Genomic DNA, 27146 nt, shown 5'->3' on the forward strand with positions numbered 1-27146 from the left:
GGAGACAGACCACACAGAAAGTAAGTCAATTGAGCATCCCTGTGAAAGAGTCTGGTAGCACCTTTATGACTAACCAACTTTCTTGTAGCATAAGCTTTCGAGAACCACAGTTCTCTTCATCAGATGCACGAAGAAAACTGTGGTTCTCCAAAGCCTATGCTACAAGAAAGTTGGTTAGTCTTAAAGGTGCTACTGGATTCTTTACTATTTTGCGACTACAGATGAACACGGCTAACTCCTCTGGATCTAGGCCTGTGTAAGATGTCTTGTGTAGACAGACTGTGAGACTGATGTCTGTGCGAGCATTAAGCAACATTGCACCCGCCACCCATTCTTAGGAACATAAAGAGAAGGCAGAGAGAAGGCTAGAACTACTGCCGATCAGAATGGGCAGTGTTCAAAGGCCAGATGGGTAAATAGTCTAACAGTGTCAAGCGGCTTCATCTGTTCATATATGCCTACCTATGCTTCGTACCCTTTCTTGAGTCTGTGGGGGACTATTCTGCACTCCCCACACATAAATCTGTATTATATTGCACCTTGCTAAACTTATGAGGTCTGGCTTTGTGGAGACAACAGAACCTGAACAAAAGTCCACAGTGCAAACTTCGGCTCTCATTAAGTTCCCTTCCTTTCTCTTAAATACAATGGAAGGTGTAGTATTTTTGGATCCTCAGATAAAGGCTACCAAAATGCAGAACAGCTTAAAACCAGTTTAATGTAAGCAGCAAGTAAGCCATTTTGTACCTCAGTCTCCAAGCCTTGTTCTAGTATTTAAGGTAATGTGTTCTTAGGACAAATCAACCAGTTTCCAATTCGTTAAAATTGTAAAATATATAGAATTCTAAATTGAAATCGCGCCCGTACAACAGGTACAGCTTGCAATTTGGTTTGCTCCGATATACACCCCTCGAGCGACAACAGCATCTTCTCGTGCGATTTTGTGCGAGATTTTGCTGTTTTCCGGAACAAAGTAAGCCATGTGGAAATAGCCCAGGTGTTGGCTAGAGATTTCCCGGAATTACAGCTGATCTCAAGGTGACAGAGATCAGTTTCCCTGGAGAAGATGGCTGCTTTGGAGGGTGGACTCTATGGCATTATACCATTCTGAGGCCCCTCCCTTCCCCAAACCCCGCCCTCTCCAGGCTCCACCCCTAGAATCTCCAGGAATTTCCCAACCTGGGCCTTGGCAACTGCCAATTCCTGACACTAGCCCTGGAATGGCTGTAATAGTTTCCTTTTTAATTTTAAATACATTTTTAAGGGCTTTGCCTCATATGAACCCAGGCAAGTGGCAAAGATTTGAATGCAAGGCAAAGCACTTTCTCAGATCTTCATAATTCATCAGTTCCATGTGAAGGGAGAAATAAAAATGCAATCTTTTCTGAACTTGATTGCCCATGTTTAGATCTGGCAGAAAAACACCTAGAGACTAAACTGCTGATGTTCAGGAGTCAGACTCAGTGAACAGCTATTGTTCTGTAGCTGATCTCATGCTATTGGAGGTGGGGATAACAACCCAGTATATCGGGCCATGACTACCTCCATAATATAGACTGAGGTTTCAGCCGAGGGTCTACTGATATTACTAATGTGTATTAGTTCTCTACTTTTTTAATAGTCACGAATAGAGATGGGCACGAACAGAAAAAAATGAACATGACATTTGTTGTTCATTGCCATCCACGAACAGGGACTCACGAACAACCACGAACAAGGCCCTGTTCACGAACATGTTCATGGTTGGCTGTTCATGGGGGCCAGCAGGCTCTCCTCCAGTCATCATCCAAGTTCGGTCAAGATCCCTACCGCACCACTCCCAGAAACCTTACCTGAGCAGGCAGCAGGAAAGGTACCAATAATAAATAACAGCATGGCCCAGAGCCTGGCAGCAGCCCTGGAACTTGAAGGGGTAGATCCCTATCCCACCACACACAAAGAAAATTCAAGCTCCAATGCACTCTATCAAAATGCCAACAGCAACTGTCTTTCCCTCTCCACTGTCTGCAAAGACTAGCCAGAGCTGGCAGGGCCCCCCCTATGGTCTTTGCTCTCTTGTAACAAATTTAGAGCTCCACACTTGAAAGGAAGACCTGCCTATCAAGCTAAATTGGGCTTAGATTGGGGTTTCCAGGGCAACAGCAGGAGTTCAGACAGAGTTCAGACAATCCTTGCCTCAGGGCCAAGCTACACATGACGAATGACACTTGAATGGCAAGTGGATTGAGTGGAGGGCAAGTGAACAGGGAGAAATACACTTGCTGTTCAAGTGTCATTCGTCATGTGTAGCTTGGCCCACAATCCACTTGCCAGGCAAGTGTCTTTCGTCATGTATAGCTTGGCCCTAAGTTGTCAAGGGAATTGATTGCAAGTGCCAGACTGTCTGGCTTGACTAACAACAATGAACAGCAATGAACGAACGAGGCTTGCAACGACCACCTGTTCATTTAGAATGGGGCTTCACAAACAGTTTGTTCACAAACAGCAGATTGGGCTGTTTGTGGCTTTTTTTTGTTCGTATGGCTGTTCGTGCCCATCTCTAGTCATGAAGTCTTAGGGCCAAGCTACACATGACGAATAACACTTGAACGGCAAGTGGATTGAGTGGAGGGCAAGTGAACAGGGAGAAATACACTTGCCGTTCAAGTGTCATTCGTCATGTGTAGCTTGGCCCTTACTGTCAAGTCCATCTCAGGACTAACTAGAAGCAACTAAAAATTAAGAAACTAGGACCTCATTAGCTTGATGTCCAAAATAACCAGGGCTCACAGCAACAGGAAAGACACACAGATGAGATGCATATTTTCAAGGGCATGGTATACATTGAAGAACTAGCTTTCATGTTTCAAAAAATTCCTTATTCTGCTTCCCCTGCTTGCTGTGATGCCAGCTAGTGAGTAGAGTGCCCTTAACCACACTATACTTGCTCCTGTACATACAGCTATGCTTGGAGCACACCTTACATCTTGGTAACCAATGCCGTTTCTGGTGGTTCGAAAATTTCGCATCTGAAGTTGTACTTAAAGCAGTCAAGGGAAATAATGAACTCATTCATACGAAGATCCTCCAGGTGGCTGCCTAGAGTAACGACAGCCTCTTCGGACTTTTGCCTGCCTTTGTCATGTCTATAAACATATTAGCAGTAAAAAACTTTGCTACTGCAGGCCCCTGAATTTTTAAGTTAATCTGGTGACAGAAACTGTTAAATTCAAGGGCAAGCTGCTGGCCCTAATCTTGAGGTCTTGACCTGCAGCTGGCAAGAAAGGCATATGGGTTGTAATTTCTCTACAGCAAATTTTGTGACTCTGTCAAGAGTAGGGCTTCCCAGTGTGTTGAGCCTGTGGGCATTTTTTAAAATTTTGAGAATGGGAAATGGGTTCTGCCACAAAATGGCTGCCGTGGAAAAGTGGGACCAATCAGAAAACAGCTGCCAGGGCGTTAGGGTTGGCGACCACTGCTGGCAACCTGCTGAAAGGATCTGAGGGGTGGGGAAAAGTGTGTGGCTTTGCACTGTGATTGGCATGTGATGTCACCATGAAAACCAGAAGTGATGTCATGATATTGGGAACAACCCTCTAGGATCCACTGCAAACGTTTAATCACTTCTGGATTTCACTGGAAGTGATGTTGCCCCTCCCCATTTTCTGCCCTCCCCCCCAGCCCTTAAAGCACCAGTGGGGAAAATGGGGAATTCCTGGCCCCCTTACATGAGGAAATGGGGCCAATCAAAAATGTCAGGAAGAGTTCTGTTTCTTTTGCAGAAGTTGGTTTGGTATGCTGTTGTATCTGTTAGATACGGGAAGTAATCTTCTCCAAGTAAGAAGAAATGGGTAGATAAATTAAAAGATACGTTTTATGTAATTACATTAACAGACAATATTAAAAGACAATATTTAACAAATATTGGCATATGGAAAAAATTAATTCACCAGATGAACAGCTAATGAAAAATATGACTATTATTAATACATAAATTCCTCCTTTTCACCAAGTGTATGTTATTAATGTACTTCAAAACTGAATTCTGTTTGTATGTTTGTAGTTTAAAATTTAAAAAATGTTGGGAGGTTGCAAGTCAAACATCCTCCTAATATGTCAGCCGTTTTTGGCATCTGATCCAGCGAGGTGGAGGAAAACTAGGAGTGGCTTTAATAAAGAGATGTTTGGGGGAAGAAGCAAATGGGCCCCAGGAAACCGCTCAGGGAGCACTATGGTGCCCATAGGCACCCCTGGAGATCTCTGGGCAAGACAGTGTTCTGAGGAAAGACACAAGCGCTTTTCAGAGATATGTCATATTTCGGATATTAGAGTATCTTTTATTTTTTGCCCTACAGGCTGTGAGCCAAGCTAAACACGAATTACACGAGGACGTGCACATGAAGGGAGTCGCAATGTTAGCTGGGAAGCTGAGTTTTAAAAGGGATTGGAAGGCTCTGTCAATTTCCTTTCTCTACAGAACCGCAAAGATCTCTCCTCAGAGGGTTTGTTCATTTCCTCTTCACCTCCCAAAGGCTCTGTCAGTTTCACTTCCCCTTCTAGGAGGCAAAGAGGAAATTAACAAACCCTCTGAGGAGCCATCTTTGCTGGCTCTGTAGAGAGGAGAAATTGACAGAGTCTTCTGATCTGCCTTTTAAAACTCAGCTTCCCAGCTAACATTGTAACTCCCTTCACGTGCTCCTCCTCGTGTAATTCGTCCCTTGTAGTTTAGCTCTGTGAGAGAACAGAACTTATAAGCTTACCATTCTACCTGTGAGGAGAGTATCAGAGAAGTCAAGGTTCCAAGTAACCAGACCTCAGTAAGGAAAAGTTTTCTCTTCCCAAGGGGAAAAAAAGCCTTTCTCCTTCAGTACCAACACTAGAGCCATGAAAGATATTAAAGGTCCTGGTACAGTACCCTTGCCATTTGTTAGGGTTCTGTGCCTGAGATCTCTGCAAAGGATATAATCTGTGAATATTGGGAGGCAAAGAGGTCAGCTGCCTCCCAGGGTGGACTGGCAGGCCAAATCAGCCCTCGATTGGCTCCGCTCCCTCCACCCATCACACATCTCTCATGGAGGGAGGCCTGGCCTGGATGGGTGGCTGAAGCCACCCAGCTTGTCTGCAGCATCATTAAGTGAATCACACAGCCATGGCAAGTCGTACGGCAGGGCTGCATTCCGGCGCCATGTGTGAGTTGCCTGGCTAGCCACGCAAGGATGCCATGGCCATGAGTAACCTAACCTAGAAGGTATCGTGGCCCCTGTGCAACTCTCTCAGCATGCAAGCATAGAGAAGTCTGCATACATTTCCCCAATCCAAAGCCCTTTTCCGGGACTGTTCTGACATTCCAGCCCTCCTCCCCCGAAAACCACATATATGTGCCTGAGGATGTGTCCCGAACAGGCAGTAGGTATAAGAATATCCCCAAAGCTGCACATAAAAAAGTACATGCAGTACAGTATATTTTTATCTTGTTAATGTGCATGACCTGTTGCAAGAATCCTCTAGGCTAAATAATGGGCTAAAAGTTTTAGAAATTAACCATATTGGTTAAATAGCCCAATAATCATAATTTTGATCTTGTATCTATTTGAATTTTAATTCCAATTCAATGAGTTTAAATTAAAGCTCAGAGTATTTTAAAAGCATGCTGGAGACCATCTGATTTTGTGTCACTTGCTTTGTGATATTTTTACCCTCTGTGGGCTGAACAAGGTTGCTTAATAAAAAAAAATTAATGAGAAGTATGCATCTCATATTCTTTAAGCTTAGCTGAAATAATTAGTTAAGCCACCACAAACCAGAGAAAACAGCGTCATTTGTCTCTTTATTTTCATAAGGTATGAAGATGAAATCCACAAGTGCCTATGTGGCCAGAACCAGTTTGTAGCAGTCAAGAAGGGTCGTTTTCACACACCTTTAACCTTGCGCAAAATCGTGCAAAAGTCACGGAACACGGGCGTGCGTCTTCATGGCATGACTTCTGACATCATTGCACCTCGAAATGGAATCATGATGGGGTGATGTCAGAAATCGCACCATGAAGACGCCCTCATTCTGTGAGTTTTGCACAATTTTGCACAAGGGCAAAGATGTGTGAAAATTACCAAGGTCCAAGATGAAGCTTCTTTAAAACTCTGGTGTTCGGGTTTTCAAACATGGAAAAATGTGGTTCTCTTCCATTTCCATACTCTAAAGAATATGGACAGAAGAAAAGCAGACAAAAGATGTGTTCAGATTAAAAACCTTCATTTAATGGCTTGTGCAAGATCAGAGGTGGCTCAACTTTTATTACGGGTTGGGCCGATTTCAGTCTTGTATGCTTGATTTCTTTAAAAGCTAGAATTCCCATGGTCCAGGCTCATATCAATTTTTTTCTTAGGAACATAAGCGGTATACCTCTTGAACATAAGAGATATTTTGCTAGACCAGATCCAGCTCTTCAAAAGCAGATCTTCTAGGGCACTTCAAAAGTGGATATTCTAGGGCATCAACAAGCATCCACAAGTGGTCTATCCTGCCTCCTGCCATAACACACACATTTAAAATAGGGCCAAGCTACACATGACGAATGACACTTGAACGGCAAGTGGATTGAGTGGAGGGCAAGTGAACAGGGAGAAATACACTTGCCGTTCAAGTGTCATTCGTCATGTGTAGCTTGGCCCATAGTGGGCAGTTGAACAAGCAGGAGGTAGACAAGGGATTTTTCAGAACTTGCTCCCCAAGATGCTTTGCCTGTCTTCTAAGAACCATCCATCCTTCAGTGCATGGAGCATGGCTCAGGGCCAAGCTACACATGATGAATGACACTTGAATGGCAAGTGTATTTCTCCCTGTTCACTTGCCCTCCACTCAATCCACTTGCCATTCAAGTGTCATTTGTCATGTGTAGCTTGGCCCATAGTTTGTTGAAGGTTTTGGATACTTCATTAAGGAAGTACTGGAGAAAGATGTAGAAATCATAAGAAAAGTTCTGAAGAGCAGCATCTGGAAAACAAGGCCTTGGTTTCCTTTTTGCTTTTCTCTCTACTGAATGGGGGTGAGACACTAAAGTAATAGTTTACCTTCGGGGCTAAAAACCCTTGGGTTGGACCTGCATAGCTAACTGAAAGGAGCTGTCCATTTTCTTAGTGGATTTATGGACACGTTGAGGCATTTAGCCAAATAAAAGAACCCACCTAGGAGCTATATATATTTCAGAAGAATGCAGACTTGTAATTCTGGCTCATGGGATGGTTCAATACCAGTGACTTGAAAGGAGCGACTGCTCCATGATAGTTTTTGTAACAGACAGAACAACACTCAATACTTCAAAGATCTCTGTCTCTCCATGATGTTTGTAAAGTTTTTTATAAAGTAAGATGGGAGTTAACCCTTTAAGCCAAGAGCGAAATAAATAATTGAGAAGGAAGTCTCTTTGAGTGCAATCCTAAGCAAAGTTATACTCTTCTAAGCCCATTGGCTTTAATGGGTTTCAAAGGGCATAACTCTGCTTAGAATGGCACTGTTGGGGGCTGGAATGTTCATTTTATTTTTATTTCAAAATAATGGTCCTCTTTATTATCCACTGGGTGGGTTGCAGTTTATGTAGAGGGAACTATTTTTTACAGGTATGCTTTCGGTAGCCTGTGAGACCAGTTTTCGGCAAGCAATAAATTCAAAACATCTTTGTTTGAAAATGGACCACTCCCATAAATTATCTTTGAGACTTGGATTGGTTTACTGGGCCGCACAAAATAATAAAAATAAACTAAGAAAAAAGTGAAGCAAAGCTTTCTGGAAAAATTTACAGCTGCCATTTGAATTCCTGTGTCAGCCATGACTGACAAATATAAAAATGATGGTCTTCAAGAGGCAGAGATTAGCCTGTTAATTATATAGCGACAGATTCTTGGAGTAAAAATATTTGCTAGGTGCTAAGTTGAACATTTGGTAATCCCAAGGGAAGTCTTTTATTTTTTTGCATTTCATCTGAATGAGCAAGGCGTGAAGACATTACTTAGTGGGTTCCAATGAAGGAGAGGCTGATGCCTGGCCAACCAAGCCTTTGAATAGTTCAAATTTCTGTCATTTTACTTGTCTATCTGAAAATTATATAAAGAACGAATTATATAAACGAAGACTCTTCAGGAAGGACCTTGTGTTGTTCATCTCTCCTTTGGCTTCAGTCTCCATGCTACCATGAGCCGGCAGGTGAATGCCAAGTCTTTGGGCGGACGAAGGGGCTTTAGTGCCAGCTCTGCTGTTGCTTTTGGAGGGGTCAGGAACCATACATTCCCTCCCAGCCGAAGGTGCCTAGGAGGAGCAAGTGGAAATGGCGGCTTTGGCAGCAAAAGCCTTTACAATCTTGGGGGGACAAAAACGATTTCCCAGAGCGTGGTTCCAGGAAGTGTCCAACGCAGAGGTGGATTTGGGGGTAGCAGTGGGTTTTGTTATGGTGGATTTGCTGGTGGTGGGTTCATCGATGGCAGCTTTGGCAATGAAAGAAACAGTCCAAGCTTTCTTTGTTGTCCACCGGGTGGAATCCAAGAAGTGATTATTAACCAGAGCCTCCTGACACCACTTAACCTGGAAATTGATCCAGAGATCCAGAAAGTACGCAAAGAAGAAAGGGAACAAATCAAGAACCTGAATGACAAGTTTGCTTCCTTTATTGACAAGGTGAGATGTTGAACCGCTGTTCCTTCTTTTTCTGTTGCTACATTGCAGAGCTCAAGTCCTCCCACTGTCCCAGTAGGTCTGTGAGACAATATTTCACCACCGGGAATGTCCATCATTCAGTGCCTCATGGTGCTTGTCAAATTGCCCGACATATATTGAGCAACCTGCCCTATTCCATCCTCACACCCATAGTTATGGCCAAAGACCCAGCCTATTTATCCCACCTTCCAAGAGCAATGAAGCAGGCAAAAAAAAGTTACCAGCTAAAAGTACCAGACATAGGTGATCCAAAAATCCCTATTTAGATATGACCATGAGTCCCTTAAACTTATATATAGGTTGGATACCTTCCAACCTTGCCATCATCTGTTACCTGACAAAAACCCTTCAAATGGAGAGGGCAGGGACTGAAGCTAGAATCTCTTATATGCAAGACATATTCCAATCCAAAACCACAGTCCTTCTGTCTAAGAAAGGCTTAGATGTAACTACAATGCAAATGTTAAATAAATGAAGATGTATTTTGTAGGTTTAGTACATCCCACAATCGTTAGGTAATGATACCCTTTACTTTTGTTTAGCATGTCAAAGTTATGTGTTTTCAGTACTTGCTGCTGTTTAGATCATATACAAATGAAATTAACGTTAACATTTATATACTTAGAGCCAAAACACACGAGAAGAAATACCCAGGTTCAGCACGTGTTCTCTTACCTCAAGGTTTGCCGGGATCTGTAGGAGTCCTGGAAGCTTAAAGATCTGTAGGGGTCCTGGAAGCTTAAAGTCCTGGAAGTTTAAAGGATCTGTAAGCGTCCTGGAAGCTTAAAGGCGTCCTGGAAGCTTAAAGCTTAAAATACAGGAGCCTGTATTTCCCTTTCCCTCCCTGCTGCTCTGTAAATGCTAAACTTTAAGCTTCCAGGACGCCTACAGATCCCAGCAAACCTTGAGGTAAGAGAACACGTGCTGAACCTGGGTATTTCTTCTCGTGTGTTTTGGCTCTTATACTTTGCTTGCAATGTCATTCTCCCTCCTCCATTTAATTCTTACAACAACAACCCTGTGAGGTAGGTGAGGCAGAGAAAGTGACTGCTCAAGGTCACCTAGTAAGGTTCCATGGCACAGTGCAGATCCTACAAATAGGATTAACTTTTCTTGTGACCAGTTTTATTGGTGGCATTACTCACTTCCCGGTTGGCCTTGATATCTGGATTACCTATTTTTTTGTTGGAGGTGTGTCTGTGGGAACCCTGATGCGCATATGGGAGAACTGTTCAGTGCTTTTGGGTATGAAAAGATTTAATGGGTGTTTGGGTAGACTTTTAAATTTCCTCTTATGAACTATTTATTAGGAGATACAGCCGAAACAGTTAAGTGGCCATGTGAATTTAATTATTACAGCAAGAATGTTGCCAGCTTTATGTACTTCGCAGGGATGAGATAAAATAGAGGAGCGAAGGGACTTTGGATCCCCAACAGAGACCCAATAAATAAATAAACAAAATATGTGGCAGAGAATTTATCACAATTATATTAAATGTTGTAAACAAGAGATTTATGGAGTTTTTAAAGAGTGCCTTGCCCCTCAAAATCAAATTTAAAAATGGAACGCTGAAATTTTTGGAAACAAAATTTCAGACAATGAGAGGAAATGTGGAATGTGTGTGAAATATTCTTATGGCTGTCTTCCATGTTTTCCCTGGAAAGTGCAACATGACCGTCTTCTGTGAGGTTCAGCTCTTGTTTAGCTGCTCACCAATGCTCTGATGGATGCTTCAAAAAACTAGCTGAGAGCCAAGCCACAAGTGACGCCTGACACAGGTTGGACACTTGTCAGCTTCCCTCAAGTTTTGATGGGAAATGTAGGCGTCCTGGTCTTGCAGCTGTAATGGAGAGCCAAGCTGTAAAACCAGGACACCTACATTTCCCATCAAAACTTGAGGGAAGCTGACAAGTGTCCAACCTGTGTCAGGCGCCACTTGTAGCTTGGCCCTCAGTTCTTAAAAAATGGTTTTTCAGGTTCGATTCCTGGAGCAGCAGAATAAAGTACTGGAGACCAAATGGAACCTCTTGCAACAGCACCCGATCTCCCAAATGAAGAACAGTGTCGAGCCTCTCTTTGAGGTCTACATCAACAGCACTCGGAAGCACTTGGACTCTCTGCGCAGTGAGAAGGGAAGACTGGGTTCTGAGCTGAAGAATATGCAGGACTTAGTAGAAGATTTTAAGCACAGGTATGGAGGGGGCAGATGAACCGTTCTGTTTTTTGTTTTAGGGTTGTCATTTCAGATTTCAGCAAGGAACATAGCATGATTGTCAACCAAGTTTAAAAGCCACTCTTGTACCTTCAGACCCTCCATAATTTCACAAATGAAAATAATATGCCTTTCTCATTATGCATTTCTGAAGGCACTTCCATCTTCTGTTCACTGCATTTGGTGTGGCCAGTTTGGTGTAGTGGTTAAGAGCAGCAGGACTCTAATCTGGAGAGCCAGGGTTTGATTCCCTACTCCTCCGCTTGAAGTCTGCTGGGTGACCTTGGGTCAGTCACCGTTCCCCGGACAGTTCTCATCTGGGTTGAGCTCAGTTTCTTCACCTTCAGCCAATCAATTGCTAACATCAGGCTGCCTGCGGAAAGCACTAAACAAAGGGGAAACAGAATTGCCTCTTACATAATCCGTCTGTCAGTTCTAGAAAATGTCAAAGCTCAGGTTTAATGGAATTCCAAAAAGAAGACCTATTGTGGAGCAGTTACTGAGAATCTGTCATTTGTGGCATTTGTTTTATGAAAGGACACTTTCAAGAAGAAATCCTCAGCAGATCTCGGCAATCATGTTGAAAATATTTTGGCACTGCATCTCTCTGTCTCTCTCTGTCTCTCTCTCTCTCGCTCCCTCTGTTGTCCCAACAGGTACGAAGAAGAAATCAACAAACGCACCTCTGCTGAGAATGAATTTGTACTGCTGAAAAAGGCAAGTGGTTATTTGGGCTCCAAATAACTGAAATAGTTGTAAATGGAAAGAAGGGCAGGGGAACAGACTGAAGAGGCAGTTGTTAAGGTATTGGTGGCCCTAAGCCAGTTATGGCTTTAAAGATCAAAACCAAGACCTTGAATTGAGCTCAGAAGCAAGACTGGAGTGATGTGGTCCCTATGACCCTCTCCGGTAAAAACTCTGGCTGTAGCATTCTGTACCAGTTGTAGCTTATGGTAAATTCAGGTGACGATTGCTTTCATGTTAAAGCTCGCAGCATCCCTGGTTTCTACTATTAATTCAGCTCTGTGAAATCAAAGGGCTAAAACAATTTCAATGCTACCTCTTCCAATAGGGGACCTTGGTTGGAGAGAAGGAATGGCAATGAGCATGGCTGGCCCAAGGACTTTGGGTATTCTAGGCGAGGATGCCCAGGGGCCCAAGCTACCCCCCAGCAGGGAGGCGAGAAGGTGGATCCCACCCTCCTTGCCTCTTCCAGTGCCACACGGAGGTGGGGCTGTAGGGAAATCCATTGGCAGAAGACCCCACTGGCACCCACTCTTCTTGCACTCCCAACCTAGGGAGAATAGTAAAGAGTCCAGTAGCATCTTTAAGACTATCCAACTTTATTGTAGCATAAGCTTTCGAGAACCACAGCTCTCTTCGTCAGATGCAGAGAACTGTGGTTCTCGAGAGCTTATGCTACAATAAAGTTGATTAGTCTTAAAGGTGCTACTGGACTCTTTTATGTTTTGCAACTGCATGCTAACACAGCTAATTCCTCTGGATCTTTAACCCAGGGAGAGATGGTAATGTTGGCCATCCTCCTCTGTCCTCCCAGCACCAAAGAGAGGCAGGGAAATGAAACCCACCCTTCTCTCGGCCAGGGCATGCTCTCTTCACCCCCCTGTCACGCTCTGTTTGTATTGAACAGGTTCCCAAACTTTGATGTCAATTGAAATCTCTTTTCAGGACGTGGATGCGGCCTACATGAACAAGGTGGAGCTGGAAGGCAAGGCAGCTTCTCTGATGGATGAACACAACTTCCTGAGACGCCTCTATGACGCGGTGAGGACACTTAGGTCAAAGGCTGTTTGGAAGTTCACCATGCTCTTTGCACGGTCCTCTTCGCAAGAACAACTCCTGCTTGCCCTTCAAAGCAAGGAGTCATTCCAGGCATGGGATTTCACTGAAGGTTCATCCGCATGATAAAGTTGCATACCGTTATGTATTTACTCATTACGTACCAGTACTTATTTGTTCATCCTTCAGTTATCATGCCTCTTGGTGCTGCCGTGCCTTCTGCCTTATTTGTTTTCTGCCCAAAGGGATCCAAAGTGGCTTAAAATAACAAATGAATACAATATAGATAAACCAAAAAACAACAATATGGTTTGAGTGTGCCGGGAATCAATTGCTTGTAAACCATGGGCTAAGATCGGAAGAGGTAAGAGCCCTTTGGCTGTTGCCCATCAGGTCATGCCAAAGGACTTGTGCCTCTGGCCTCACTCAAACTTTATAGTACCTGCGGCAAGAAGAAGGCAAATTCAGTCCAGATGGAACTCAGCTGTTGCTGGCAACATATCAGCAAGATCTTCCTTGCTTCCCACCCACCCCTACCCTCCATTCCTCTATATCTCCACTTTATCTGAACTCTGACTAGAACTTATACATGGCCCAAGGTTGGGGGGAGATACAAAGGCATGTTTTGCATGCAAAGGAACAGGAAGAATGATGGATTAGCACTCCTCACCTCATCAATGTAATAACTGAAGGTGATCTTTGTTAGACTGAGGCCTGTAGCCATGAGGCCTTGGCTCTCCCATGAGACCTTGGCTCCCCCAACCATTCCTTTGACACTCCAATGAACTTTCTCACCCATTTTTCATTAAACTGTGATGGCCACCTTCAGCCCCTTCCAACCCAAAATTTCTGGATGCAAACCTCTAGGTGGACATATTGTAGAAGGCTTTCATGGCCAGAGAATGATGGTTGTTGTGGATTTTCCGGGCTGTATAGCCGTGGTCTTGGAATTGTAGTTCCTGACATTTCGCCAGCAGCTGTGACTGGCATCTTCAGAGGTGTAGCACCAAAAGTGTCACACTGAGAGATCTCTGTCAGTCACAGCTGCTGGCGAAACGCTAGGAACTACAATGCCAAGACCACGGCTATACAGCCCAGAAAATCCACAACAACCTCTAGGTGGACATTTCCTGGAATTACAACGGGACATTTGGCATTACAACTGATGTCCAGACAAAAGAGATAAGGTCCCTTGAAGAAAATGGTTGGTTTGGAGAGTGGAGACTATGGTAATATAACATGCTGAGGTCCCTCCCCTCCCAAACGCCACCAACCCAGGTAACACCACCTAAATCTCCAGGAATGTCCCAGTCCAGAGTTGGCAATCCTAGGCTGTGGGCTTGATTGGATTGTGAAATAAACCATGGTGATAAGTTTGGAAGTTACCCAAACATCACGTTTAAGGCTGGACAAATGAGCCTTTAGTTGAATTCCATAAAGCTCATAGAATATTTACTGTTTAAAGGGTGGAGGTGCAGCTCAGTGGTAGGGGAGAATCTCAATAGCAAAGCATCTGCTTTGCATGCAGGTTCAAATACCAGCATCTCCAGTTAAGAGAATCACCTAGGAGATGATGTGAAAGACCTTTGGACCCTGGAGAGCTGGTGCCAGTCCCAATAGACAAATCCTGACTGAGGGCCAAGCTACACATGACGAATGACACTTCAACAGCAAGTGGATTGAGTGGAGGGCAAGTGAACAGGGAGAAATACACTTGCTGCTCACGTGTCATTTGTCACTTGTAGCTTGGCCCTGAGATAAACCAAGAGCCTGACTCAGTATAAGGCAACATCAGGACAGAGTTCATGTGTATTTCCACAACTTCCAGGAGCTGGCCCAGATGCAAGGACAGATAAGTGACACCAGCGTCATCCTCTCCATGGATAACAACCGGGACCTGGATCTCGACAGCATCATTACAGAAGTGAAAGCTCAGTATGAAGATATGGCGAGCAGGACCAGAGCGGAGGCTGATGCTATGTATCAGAGCAAGGTGTGTGCTCCCGCCTTGGACTTGCATTTTGACTTTGAGGAGGGGCCATGATGACTCCGTGGTAGAGTATCTGCTTTGCAGGCACAGGTCTCAGGATCAATTCCTGGCATCTCCAGTTAGAAGGTTTAGAGCAGAACCACAAGTGACGCCTGACACAGGTTGAACACTTGTCAGCTTCCCTCAAGTTTTGGTGGGAAATGTAGGCGTCTTGGTCTCGCAGCTTCGCTCTCCGACTGCTGCCCAACGGACTTTTCAACTGTCACTTGTCCAACATTCCGCCAAGCTCTTGCCATGAAAACACCACCAGGGGTGGCCATAAGTCAGCTATGACTTGAGGGCACTCTCCTCCACCAATGTAGCCATATACAGCACAAAAAATGTTTGACGCTCAGATTTTGGGATCATTGGTTTTTCTGAGGACTTTTGAAAACTGTGAATCTGTATGAGAAACACATTTCAAATTTTAGAATCTGACAATTCTTCCCCCCAGCCAAATTCCTTTTCACTCTTATTATTTGCATCACAATCATACAGGAACATTTTTGCCCCCACAGACCAGAATGAAGTCGAGAGGCACTTTCAGGGCTTCTGCTGAACTGTAGGAACAGCTTATTTCAATGTCTGTTGCCCCACAATACAGCTGAGGAGCTGGGGTTGAGAGGAGAGGCTTACACAAGGCCCGCTACTGTAACCTCCGGGCAAGTTATCCTACCTAGGAACTGCAATGTTGCTGTGCCTTTTCTCACAACCTGCATACCACCACAAACAAGTATGTGGAGTAGGGTTGCCAACCTCCAGGTGAGGTCTGGAAATCTCCTGGAGTTACAACCAATCTTGACTACAGAGACCCCCAGCTCCACCACCCAATCTCCAGGCAGTATATAAATTTTCTAAATAAATATACATGGAGAAGGACACATTTCCATCCTTTACTCCTTTTGCTTGCTGGCGTTGGATTTCAAACAGTGATGCAGCCCAGCCCCTTGCTAAAATCTCATCAATTCAAGTTCAAGTTCAAGCTCAAGTTAGCCTTTATTGGCATATAGAATTCATTTCCTCAAGCTGGGCAGCTCTAAGAGTTTGGATGGTGTAGAACCGCCATTCTCTCGTTGGCTTCCTCTGGGTGCCTGTCCACTTTATTTACCTTACTTTTGCCTCCTGTCTGTACTGCTTTTGCACCAATTGTGGTTGGGCACCATTAACCAGCCAGTTACTCAACCAGACCTGAGTTTAATTACGCCCTTGCAAACACTAAGGAGTGGGCACAAATGGCCTTTCTCCTTGGCCAGTCTGAGGGCCAAGCTACACATGACGAATGACACTTGAACGGCAAGTGTATTTCTCCCTGTTCACTTGTCCTCCACTCAATCCACTTGCCGTTCAAGTGTCATTTGTCATGTGTGGCTTGGCCCTGAGAAAGAAGCCTCCCTGCTCTTGCTTGGCTTAGACATGACCATTCAGTCTCACACTGAAATGTTTAGTTTGTAACTAAGACAAAAATTGAGCTGCGCTAACAACACGTTGCAGACAATTCACAAGGTTGGAATTGCTACAAACCTCCTTCCATGCATCTTGTTCATCTATGGACATTGGATGGCCAGGAGATAGGGGTGCCAACCTCCAGGTTGTGCCTTGAATTCTGGAATTTCAGCTCAATTCCAGACTAGAGAGATTAGTGCCCCTGGAGACAATGGCAGCTTTAGAGGATGAACTCTATGGAATCAAAATTCTGCCAAGCTTCCTCCCCGCCTCAAACTCCACCTTCCACATGCTCTTCCACCAAATCTCCAGGAATTTCCCGACCCAAAGCTGGCAACCCTACCAAGAGGTTCCCTTCAGATGGCTGTATCTGGCTACTGATTTAATCTGAGGATAAGCAGTTGTTGACTCCTGTTGTAATATCTTGACACGTACCAGTTTCAGGAACTTCAAGTTACAGCTGGGAAGCATGAAGATGCCTTGAAAAACTCCAAGATGGAGATTTCTGAGCTAAACAGACTCATCCACAGACTGAGAGGAGAAACTGAAAATGTAAAGAAACAGGTAAGCTTTTCATTGCATGAGTGGAGATGCACAGATGTGCCAGTCTCTGCCTTTGGTATTGCTTGGCCAAGCAGCAGAGGGAGAAAGTTAGCAAATTTGAGAGCCAGTTGGGTGTAGTGGTTAAGAGCGCGGGACTCTAATCTGGAGAGCCGGGTTTGATTCTCCACTCTTCCACCAGAAGCCAGCTGGGTGACCTTGGGCTAGTCATGGCTTTCTGGAGCTCTCTCAGCCCCACCCACCTCACAGGGTGTTTTCTTGTGGGGATAATAATGACTTACTTTGTAAACTGCTCCGAGTGGGCGTTAAGTTGTCCTGAAGGGCGGTATATAAATCGAATGTTGTTGTTATTATTAAATATTTTCATTTAAAAAAAATGTATTTCAAAATATGAAATCTTCAAAAATATTAATTTACCTCTTTAATACACTAATAATAATAATAAAACAATACACAACAATAGTGCAATTCTAAGGACACTTTCCCGGGAGTAAGCCCCATTGACTAGACTGGAGTAGGATTCTGAGTAGACCTACTTAATATGGCACTATAACAGCACAATCCTACGTAGAAATAAATGCCACTGTATTTAATAGGATTTATTCCCACGTAAGTTTGCATAGGATTTCACTGTTAAACTTGCTCCCTTCTTCCCAAGCCTTTAAATCCAACAGAATTCATGACTGCTAACAAAATTCAAGATTGCTAAGAAAAAAACAAATCAATTAGAAAATTACTTTCAAATTTTAGAAACAAATTCCACTAAAAAGAACTGAAGAACATAATTTATTTTTAATTCGTTTGCTGACTTTTCTAACATATTCCTTACCCTTTTACAGACTATTTTGGTCTGCTGTGCCTTCATTTATCAGTGGAATTTATTATTTATTTGTTTATTTGTTTATTCGATTCGTATACCGCTTCTCTTCAGTTAAGGTTTCAAATGCTTTCATCCATGACTTAAATCCTGTAAATTACACGCATTTCTCGTATCTATCCTTGGCGCCTCTTTTCTTTCACTCTGATAGCTAAATGCATAAAATCTGACTCCTTCCCCCCCCTCAATGAAACAGAATAAAGCATTTAAGTCATATATCTGGAACCTTCGTTGCTTTATCATGTAATATCCATACGTGTGGATTTCTGTTCTTTGCACTTTCCCCACAGTGTGTTCATCTTCAGTCAGCCGTTGCTGAGGCCGAAGACCGTGGAGAGATAGCCCTCAAGGATGCGAGGGAAAAACTGGCCGACCTGGAGAATGCCACACAGAAATCTAAGGAAGAGCTGGTTCGACTTGTGCATGATTACCAGGAACTCATGAATGTGAAATTAACGTTGGATATTGAGATTGCCACCTATAAGACGCTCCTGGAAGGGGAGGAATTCAGGTGGGTATTCTGTTGGGGGTGGGTGGGTGGGAAAGGATTAAGGCTGATTATAAAATTCATTGAGACTGTGTATTGCAGTCAGGGTCGTTCCCCCCACCCCCCTGCTTTCTTGGACTTGATTGGACAAAATCCCATTCCATCCAAGGGCTTTCTAACGAGCAGTTTGACCAAATCTGATTCTGAGGGCCAAGCTACAAGTGATGAATGACACTTGAACGGCAAGCAGATTGAGTGGAGGGCAAGTGAACAGGGAGAAATACACTTGCCGTTCAAGTGTCATTCATCACTTGTAGCTTGGCCCTGAGATATAATCCTCCTGGCATTTATAGAGGCACGCTTCTGAGGCTTCATCTGGGCACTTAGAAAAACATTGCTGCAATCTCCACAGACATTTGGAGGGGAAATGAGTAAACAGGACAGGAGAGGGAGGTAAGGAACAGGCCTTTCCTTCTCTGTTCCTGGTGGTCTGCTGCACTGAAGTTTGCAAACTTTGAGGGAAGATCTTCCCATGAAATCCCCAAGAGCGGACATTGGAGGCAGAATCCCTGCTAATGTATTGCCATCAGTGGAATGAACTGAAGATTAGAATACCAAATCCAGTATTTTGTCCTTTCAATGCATTCCCAGAAAGGCGCTGAAAAAAGGGAAGCCAAATGGCTCTGCAGTCATTTTGCAAACCAAGCCACCTGGATTCCTGGGAAAAAAGTTGCCGGCGTTTGGTGAGAGGGCTGTCTCTTTAAGAGCATGTGGCAATGCCCCCAAATAACCATTGCATCATTTTAATTTTTTATTTGACTTCATTTATACTCCACTTTTCTCTTCGGTGGAGAGCCAAAGCAGCTTACATCACTCTCCTCTCCTCCATTTAGTCCTCACAACTACCATGTGAGATAGGCTAGATGGAGAGTGTCTGACTGGCCCAGGGACACCAGCGAACTTCCACGGCAGAGCAGGGAATCAAACCTGATTTGCCCAGATCCTGGTCCATCACACTAGTCACCTCAACACACTGGCTGTAGAGATGTGTTGTTCAGTACTCCATATAACAATTCTGTTCAGAAGCCCAGAATGTTTCACTCCCCCCACCCCACTCCAAAGTCTGACACAGCAGGACTTTGTCTAAGGGCCAAGCTACAAGTGACAAATGACACTTGAATGGCAAGTGTATTTCTCCCTGTTCACTTGCCCTCCACTCAATCCACTTGCCAGGCAAGTGTCTTTCATCATGTGTAGCTTGGCCCAAAGGCTGCTTGAGTGAATCTGAGATACTTCCCTGCTCAAAGCTCACACTCTCAACCCCTGAACGACACCTTCTCTTGTTTACTTGTCATCATTTTCTGAGGGCCAAGCTACAAGGGCCAAGCTACAAGTGATGAATGACACTTGAACAGCAAGTGTATTTCTCCCTGTTCACTTGCCCTCCACTCAATCCACTTGCCGTTCAAGTGTCATTCGTCACGTGTAGCTTGGCCCCAAGTGACGAATGACACTTGAACGGCAAGTGGATCGAGTGGAGAGCAAGTGGAGGGCAAATGAACAGGGAGAAATACACTTGCTGTTCAAGTGTCATTCGTTACTTGTAGCGTGTCCTTAGTGTCTCAGGGCCATAGTGGTTGGAGAGTTAGGGCCAAGCTACACATGACGAATGACACTTGAACGGCAAGTGTATTTCTCCCTGTTCACTTGCCCTCCACTCAATCCACTTGCCGTTCAAGTGTCATTCATCATGTGTAGCTTGGCCCACTGTGAAATCTTGTTGTGATAACATCTTAAGTTGTACATACCAAATATATTCAGTGGCCATACTCAGCGTGCACAGGCCATATAACAATGCAGTCCACAGTGCAATCCTAAACAGCTAATGTCCGCTGAGGTCTGCTTAGGATAGTGTGCATAACACAATAATGTAAGGCAGCCAAATGTGGAAAGGAAAAGACATTTTCATTTTCTCACTTTGCTGTTTTTCCCAACAGGATGTCTGGAGAATGTGGCAGTGCTGTAAATATATGTAAGTTGTGTAAGAGTTTGTGGGGATATTTTGGGTTTGCGACAATAACCCATTCCTGATGCCCCTAGTATAGAAAAAGGATATCAGCCCATATAATAAAAAGAAGCTTGATTCTGGGCCGCCAGTTTATAATGATGTGAGCCATTGATTCTGAATTGGCATTTAGCTGGCTGAGGCTTAAGGTGCCTTAAACATGCACAGTTTTTGTGTTTCCTGTTTATTTATTTATTTGTTTCAATTTCCATTCCGCCCTCCCCGCACCAGCAGGCTCAGGGCGGATTACACTCCATGAAAAACATTACAGTAAAACTTGCATTATTAACTATTTAAAACGACAGTATCAAACAGTACAATATAAATATTTTAAAAAATATGAGAAGGAGCAATAAAAGTAATCAGTCTACTACCTAACTACCACTTAAAAAGTTAGATGGTGGATGCCTCTAGTAGGGAGGGACCCATTCTCCTCTATTCGGCTGGTGGAGGCCCAGCTCAGCCCCAACCACACGCCTGGCGGAAGAGCTCTTTCTTGCGGGCCCGGTAGAAGGATAACAGTGAAGCACTGTTTTGTTGCTTCAGGGGAGGTTGAGATTAGACATGGGCATGAACTGAAAAAAATTAACGGACTGGTGGTTCGTGGTTCGGTGCCAACGACGAACCCGAATCAGCGAACCGCAATGAAGTTTTCCCGTTGCTGAACTGGTTTGAGGTTTGTGGTTCGTGGGCGTCAGAACGGCCCCCGTTGGAATTAGAGAGCCCATATTCCCGGGGAGTGTTTAACAAGCTCTTCTCAAGCCATTACCCAAGTTTGGTCAAGATTGCAATAGGGATCCAAGCTCCAATTAAACTCTCTGTCTCTCTCCCCAAAGGCTAGCAAGTAGCAAGCAACAGCTCTGTCACACTCCACTGCTTGCTGAAAGTGAAACCCAGCCTGGGAGTCCAGTTCTTTTTATAAGCTGAGGTCCCATTGAGCAACACAGGAGGTCTGTGGTTGGCCGTCAGAGCTGCCTATCAGGGTTTTCAGGGATGAGATTGGAGTGCCCATGGCTACAGAACACCCCCTCCCCCTCCCTCCCTCCCCTGGGTGTCTTCTCCCAGGTTGTAACCACTTTGCAGCTCCATGGGCTTCCATTAGGGTTTCCAGGGCAACAGAAGGAGTGCAGACAGGGTTCAGGCATTCCCCTGGTTCCGTTTCCAAGGGAATTGATGGTGCCTGACTGTCTGGCTTCACGAACCACAGAAGAACACACTGAACTGCGCCTCTAACGAACGCTGGTTCATTGGCCATGGACGCTCACGAACCGCTGGATCGCGAACGGAAGATTGGGTGGTTCATGGGTTTTTTTGGTTCCTAATGCGGTTCGTGCCCATGTCTAGTTGAGATACTCAAAAAGCCCTTTGGTTAACACCCCAAATGACTGCCTCCTTTCCATCTCCCACCTCCTCTCCCCAAAGACATGAATACACCGTGCCCAGGCTTTGCGTCTAGTCTCCCTGATGAATGCCAAAGCAAATAAGAATGATCATATGTCTGGTGTCTTTGTTTGGTTGTTTTTTGTAGCTGTAGTCAGCAACAATAGCTCAGCCAGTGGAAGTGGCCTGAGCCATGGAAGTGCGCTGAGTGTCGGAGGAGGTGGTTCGAGTTCTGGAAGCGGCCGGGGCATTATGGGATACGGTTCTGGAGGAGGAGGCGGCGGCAGTGGCTCTTCTGGCCTGAAAATCATATCAACCTCTACAAGCAAAAGAACTACCCTAAGATGAGCCTTCCATGAGGACCAGGTTGACCATTTGCAAAGTTCTAGGTCTTGTCAGTGCAAAATGTTTGCTGAGGAGAAGCTTATCCGCCATGTGCAAAACCTTTTTATTTAGTGGCTTTGGAGAAACCCTGTTTTGTAGCAAGAAATTTGGATAAAATGGAATGTATTTCTATGGAAGTCAAAATTGTTCCTGCGTAGAAGAATCTTTCAGTTTTAGGTCATGCCAATGTGGATTAGTGTTGCTGAGAATTCTAGTAGAGAATTCTACAATCTTTTGTAGGCGTTTCTAGCCAACCCTGCAGAGAATTATAATTCCCCCAAACCTCCTCAGAAGTGAGGGATGGCTGTTATCTATAGGACTGTGGTAAAGATATGCAGCCAATTTCATTTTCTTACACCCTGTAGTGTTGCGGAGGAGGCCTGCCTGCTGACTCAATAAAGATGCACAGAGGAGTTCAGTGGCTGGAATTCCCGGAAGGGCTTTTGCCTCTCCTTCAAACAGCTTGAGCCTCATTGGGGTGTGATGCTGCAAAAGATAAAGGAGCAGCATGCGTGTGCATGTGTGTGCCTTGCCACTAATACAAAGTCTTTGTCTCTGAGCAGTTCTTGCCACAGCAAATATTTTGTGTGAACAAGTCTTGGGATTTGTAGCCAATTATAAATTACTGTGAAACCTCACCACTTGTATGCTCTTATCTTATTCACCATCTCATGCGTTTCTTTGTCTAAACTCCGTTGGAAAAGGGCACGTTCCATGTTCACCCTGGCATGTGTTATGTGTAGCAAGTAAAGAGAGAAACCTCTGGTTCACACCTGTTTGGCCATTCTCTCACTGAACGTAGCACAGAGCATGAAACCCATATGCTTATGCCCTTGTTCCCTCTATCCCCTTTTTCCAGGGCAGATTGAATGGGAGGGATTTGGACACATGCAAACATAGTGAGTGTGGCTGTCACAACATACAGTTTATAACATGCTGAGGCTGTGTGTGAACCAGCCCAATGGAATCCATTTATCCGTTTTCTCTTTTTCCTCGGAAGTCCTTACGCTCTTCCAAGAGGATCCAAATTGAAGTCTTGCTGTAGAGCACTACTCTTTTGAAATAATTTAAAAAACCCTATTCTCCTCAGTCTCAGGGCCAAGCTACACATGACGAATGACACTTGAACGGCAAGTGGATTGAGTGGAGGGCAAGTGAACAGGGAGAAATACACTTGCCATTCAAGTGTCATTTGTCATGTGTAGCTTGGCCCTCACTCTTACATTAAAGAAAAAGAGGGTCATTTCTCTACTTACAATGAGATGAACCATCGCCTCATATTGGGGAGGGGCTGTGGCTCATAGTAGAGTATCTGCTTGACATGCAGGAGGCCCCAAATTAATGGCATCTCAAAGTATCTAGCAGTAGGTGATATGAAAGACTTCTGTCTGAGACCCTGGAGATCCACTGCCAGTTTGATTCAGCATAAGGCAGCTTTATGTGTTCATAAAACACGGCATCCACTTCCAAAAGGGGATTTCTAGTGCTGGGGCAAAATGTCTTTCCTCTCTCTCTCACTCTCAGAAATAAGCTTTGTTCCTGTTCCTCACAATCCCTTAATCATGCCATCAAAAGCTGTCTTCAAAAACTGCAAGGAAGCTGATTTCTTGAGCCACTCACGGCCAAGCTACAAGTGACGAATGACACTTGAATGGCAAGTGTATTTCTCCCTGTTCACTTGCCCTCCACTCAATCCACTTGCCGTTTAAGTGTCATTCATCACTCGTAGCTTGGCCCTCACCCACCCAGGGCTAAACCTACTAAAAGATAGAATTGAATGATTGATGTGATCAGGTTCTGGTTGGAAGCGAAAGGAGAATCAAGTCATCCATCCATCCATCCATCCATCCATCCATCCATCCATCCATCCATCCATCCATCCATCCATCCATCCATCCATCCATCCATCCATCCATCCATCCATCCATCCATCCATCCATCCATCCATCCATCCATCAATACTTTATATTTACTTTATATTTAATCTGCATTTCTCATTGAGACTCAAGGTAGATGACAGAGACCATTTTCACACTGCTTACCGGCCACAGAACATCGCACCAAGCTCCTGGAACGACATCATCTTCGTGGCACGATTTCGCAATTCTTGTGCAAAATCGCGCCAGGAAGACGCTGTCGTTCTGGGAGCTTGGTGCGATGTTCCATGGTCGGTAAGCAGTGTGAAAACAGCCAGAGTTCATGCATATAATGAACAATGCCATAAAACTGTGTGTATGTGCTGTTAAGTCACAAATGACTTATAGCAACCCAGTGAGGGGCTTTCAAGGAAAGTGAGAAGCAGAAGTGGTTTACCGTTGCCTTCCTCTGCAGACTTCTTTGGTGGTGGTCGCCCATCCAAGTACTGACCCTGCTTCACTTCCGAGATCTGATGAGATTGGGCTACACCATGCCAACTTCCCTCCCCGCAATAAAACTGGATCACACAAATTAAAGAACAATTAAAGAAAACCGGTAGACTGACTGCCTCACACAAACTGGATCTTGCAACTGGAGAACAATGACCTAATAAACTGATTTCCACAATGGGAGAATGCCGAAGCATGGACAGTATAAAGCATCCAGAAAACAGTGCAGTATAATAGGGAAGGGGGAAACTTGCCTTACAATGTCACAGGGAATTAAATCAAAACCTTATGATTAAAAAAGAGGCACCCTTTTGCACAGAATCCCATTTTACTACATCCCTGATCCATTTATGAAAATGCCTGTTTTACATGTTCTGTTTAATGACGGAAGTATGGGAGGTTTTTTCTGGCTGTTCTGCCAGGTGGGAACCCCAACAGGTATGGCACCTCCCCGTTAGATTTTTTTTAAAAAACAAGCTTCTATTTGCCTCAGGCAAATGACAGTTTGAAGTAATGCCAGTTTGGAACAGCTTAGAAATGCATTCCCTGGGGTGTTTCTTGATAAACCCACCTGCGTGAGATGCCATCGCCCACTTTTGGCAGCTTCTGGCTGATTGTGAGCGGGATTACAGCATTGCTGCCTACTTAAATAAAGTGTTGCTACAGGCCAGGGTGGATTCATCCCAAATGAAGAGATTAATTTCCTGAAATCTCTCTATCAAGGTGTGGGTCCAGGGCCAATTCTTTAGATCAGTTGGCACTGGGACATTTGCCTGTTACTTAGAAAGCAAAGTACAGAAGCACCCAGCACACAGCGTCAGAAGACATTTGTGCATGAGACTGGGGTGTGTTGTGTATGTCCAGAAGACAAGTGTTTGGAATCCTGAGGCTCTTAGGGGGAAACGGCACATTGTCACCTATGTGTTATGTCAGTCTGCATTCTGGCTCAAGTGACTCAGGGCCAAGCTACAAGTGACAAATGACACTTGAACGGCAAGTGGATTGAGGGCCAAGCTACACATGACGAATGACACTTGAACGGCAAGTGGATTGAGTGGAGTCCAAGTGAACAGGGAGAAACACACTTGCTGTTCAAGTGTCATTCGTCACTTGTAGCTTCGCCCTCACACAACAACTGTCTTGGGTTAGAAAATGACCACCACTTTATTGATTACAGCTTGATGTAGCATTGGCCCGGCATCTGGGCTCAGATCCCCTTTGGCATCGCAGGGCCACCCTGCCAACCGATGCATCTTCCGCCAGTCCCGTGCTGGCCCAACACAGCAAGTGTCATCCCCCGCCAGCACATGTCAGGCGGTCTTCTCCTTCTGCTCTGTTGGGGTGAGCAGACCCCTGGCCCACTCACCCTATTGGGGATCCAGCCCAATTCCACAAACCCGCTGAACCGATAAAGTTCTGACAGTCCCCCCTCCAGTCCATTGAAGCAGTGGGTGGGAGGGAAACGTGCTGCTCCTGCCGAAGCTCCTGGGAGGAATGGCGCTGACCGCGAGGCTGGACCAGAAGTGGTCTGAGCGCTTCTCCCCATCCTGGCTGGCGCGGCCTCCACTACATCCTTCACTCCGGTGACAACCCAGCCCTCCGGGGAATCAGCGAGCTTCTCTTATGTAAGGAAGCCCCAATGGGCTTGTTAAATGAAAAGCAGCTTTAGGGGGATGCAGTTTTGAGTGGAGGAGCAATGGAGGGGAAGGCATTGCCGCAGTGCTTTACTGGCCCCTCAAAATTATCTCCCGATGCTGCTATCTGCTCTGCCAGCCTAGAGTTCCCACAGTGCAATCCTAAACAGAGTTACTCCTGTGTAGACCTGATGAAATCAATGAGTTTATACTGGAGTAACTCTGCTTAGGATTGCACTCCAAGTGTATGTCTATAACAACAACAACAACAACATTTGATTTACACACCGCCCTTCAGGACAACTTAATGCCCAGTACGTCATTATTATCCCCATAACAAGCACCCTGTGAGGTGGGTGGGGCTGAGAGAGCTCTGAGAGAGCTGTGACTCACCCAAGGTCACCCAGCTGGCTTCAAGTGGAGGAGTGGGGAATCAAACCTGGTTCTCCAGTGGGGAATCAAACCTAGCTCTCCAGATTAGAGTCCGGCGCTCTTATCTACTACACCAAACTGGCTCGCTACCTTCTTAAACACAGGAAGAGTCCAGTAGCACCTATAAGACTAACAAAATTAGTGGTAGAGTAGGACCTTTCTTGAGCCACAGACCTGAAAAAGTGAAAAGCTCCTACTCTACCACTAATTTTGTTAGTCTTATAGGTGCTACTGGACTCTTGCTCTTTTCCACTGATACAAACACAGCTACTCGTCTTTTTCTTTTAAAAAACATACACTTATGGAACCCAGTTCGGGGGGAGGGTGAATTAGAAGAGGATATTTTGACCAGAAAAAATGGATAATGGGGAACAAGTGATGTATTCTTATGCCCACCACTCTTCCACTCAAAACTGCAGCCTTTCAAGGCAGTACTGTATTACATTTAAAAAAATAGCTCCCTTACATCAATATATGTAGTTTGCCCCTTGCCCCTCATGGCTGTATGCTGTAGCATAGTGGTTAAGTGGTTGGACTGCAAGTCAGCAGTCTGCTGGTTCCCCTGCTTGTTAAGAGCAGCAGCTCTCTCAGAGCTCTCTCAGCCCCACCCGCCTCACAGGATGATTGTCATGAGGATAATAATAACACGCTTTGTAAACTGCTCTGAGTGGGTGTTAGTTGTCCTGAAGGGAGGTGTATAAATTGAATGTTGTTGTTATTACTACGACTTCTACTACCACCACTTCCATGTGCTCAGAAGATAGGGTTGCCCAGTCCCCTTACCCTCCTGGTA

General features: G+C 44.8%; 1 protein-coding gene across 1 annotated transcript; it reads left to right on the top strand.

Annotated features, from left to right (window-relative positions):
* The first annotated feature begins 8163 nt into the window (after positions 1-8163).
* On the top strand, positions 8164-21885 carry LOC129346183 (keratin, type II cytoskeletal 4-like). Its single transcript, XM_055003491.1, has 9 exons — positions 8164-8643; positions 10660-10874; positions 11552-11612; positions 12585-12680; positions 14524-14688; positions 16606-16731; positions 17896-18116; positions 20090-20124; positions 21686-21885. Exons 1-9 carry the CDS (start codon positions 8164-8166, stop codon positions 21883-21885), a joined length of 1599 nt encoding a protein of 532 aa, XP_054859466.1.
* Positions 21886-27146: the final 5261 nt, after the last annotated feature.

This window comes from Eublepharis macularius, chromosome 19, assembly GCF_028583425.1.
Source record: "Eublepharis macularius isolate TG4126 chromosome 19, MPM_Emac_v1.0, whole genome shotgun sequence".
NCBI lineage: Eukaryota > Metazoa > Chordata > Lepidosauria > Squamata > Eublepharidae > Eublepharis > Eublepharis macularius.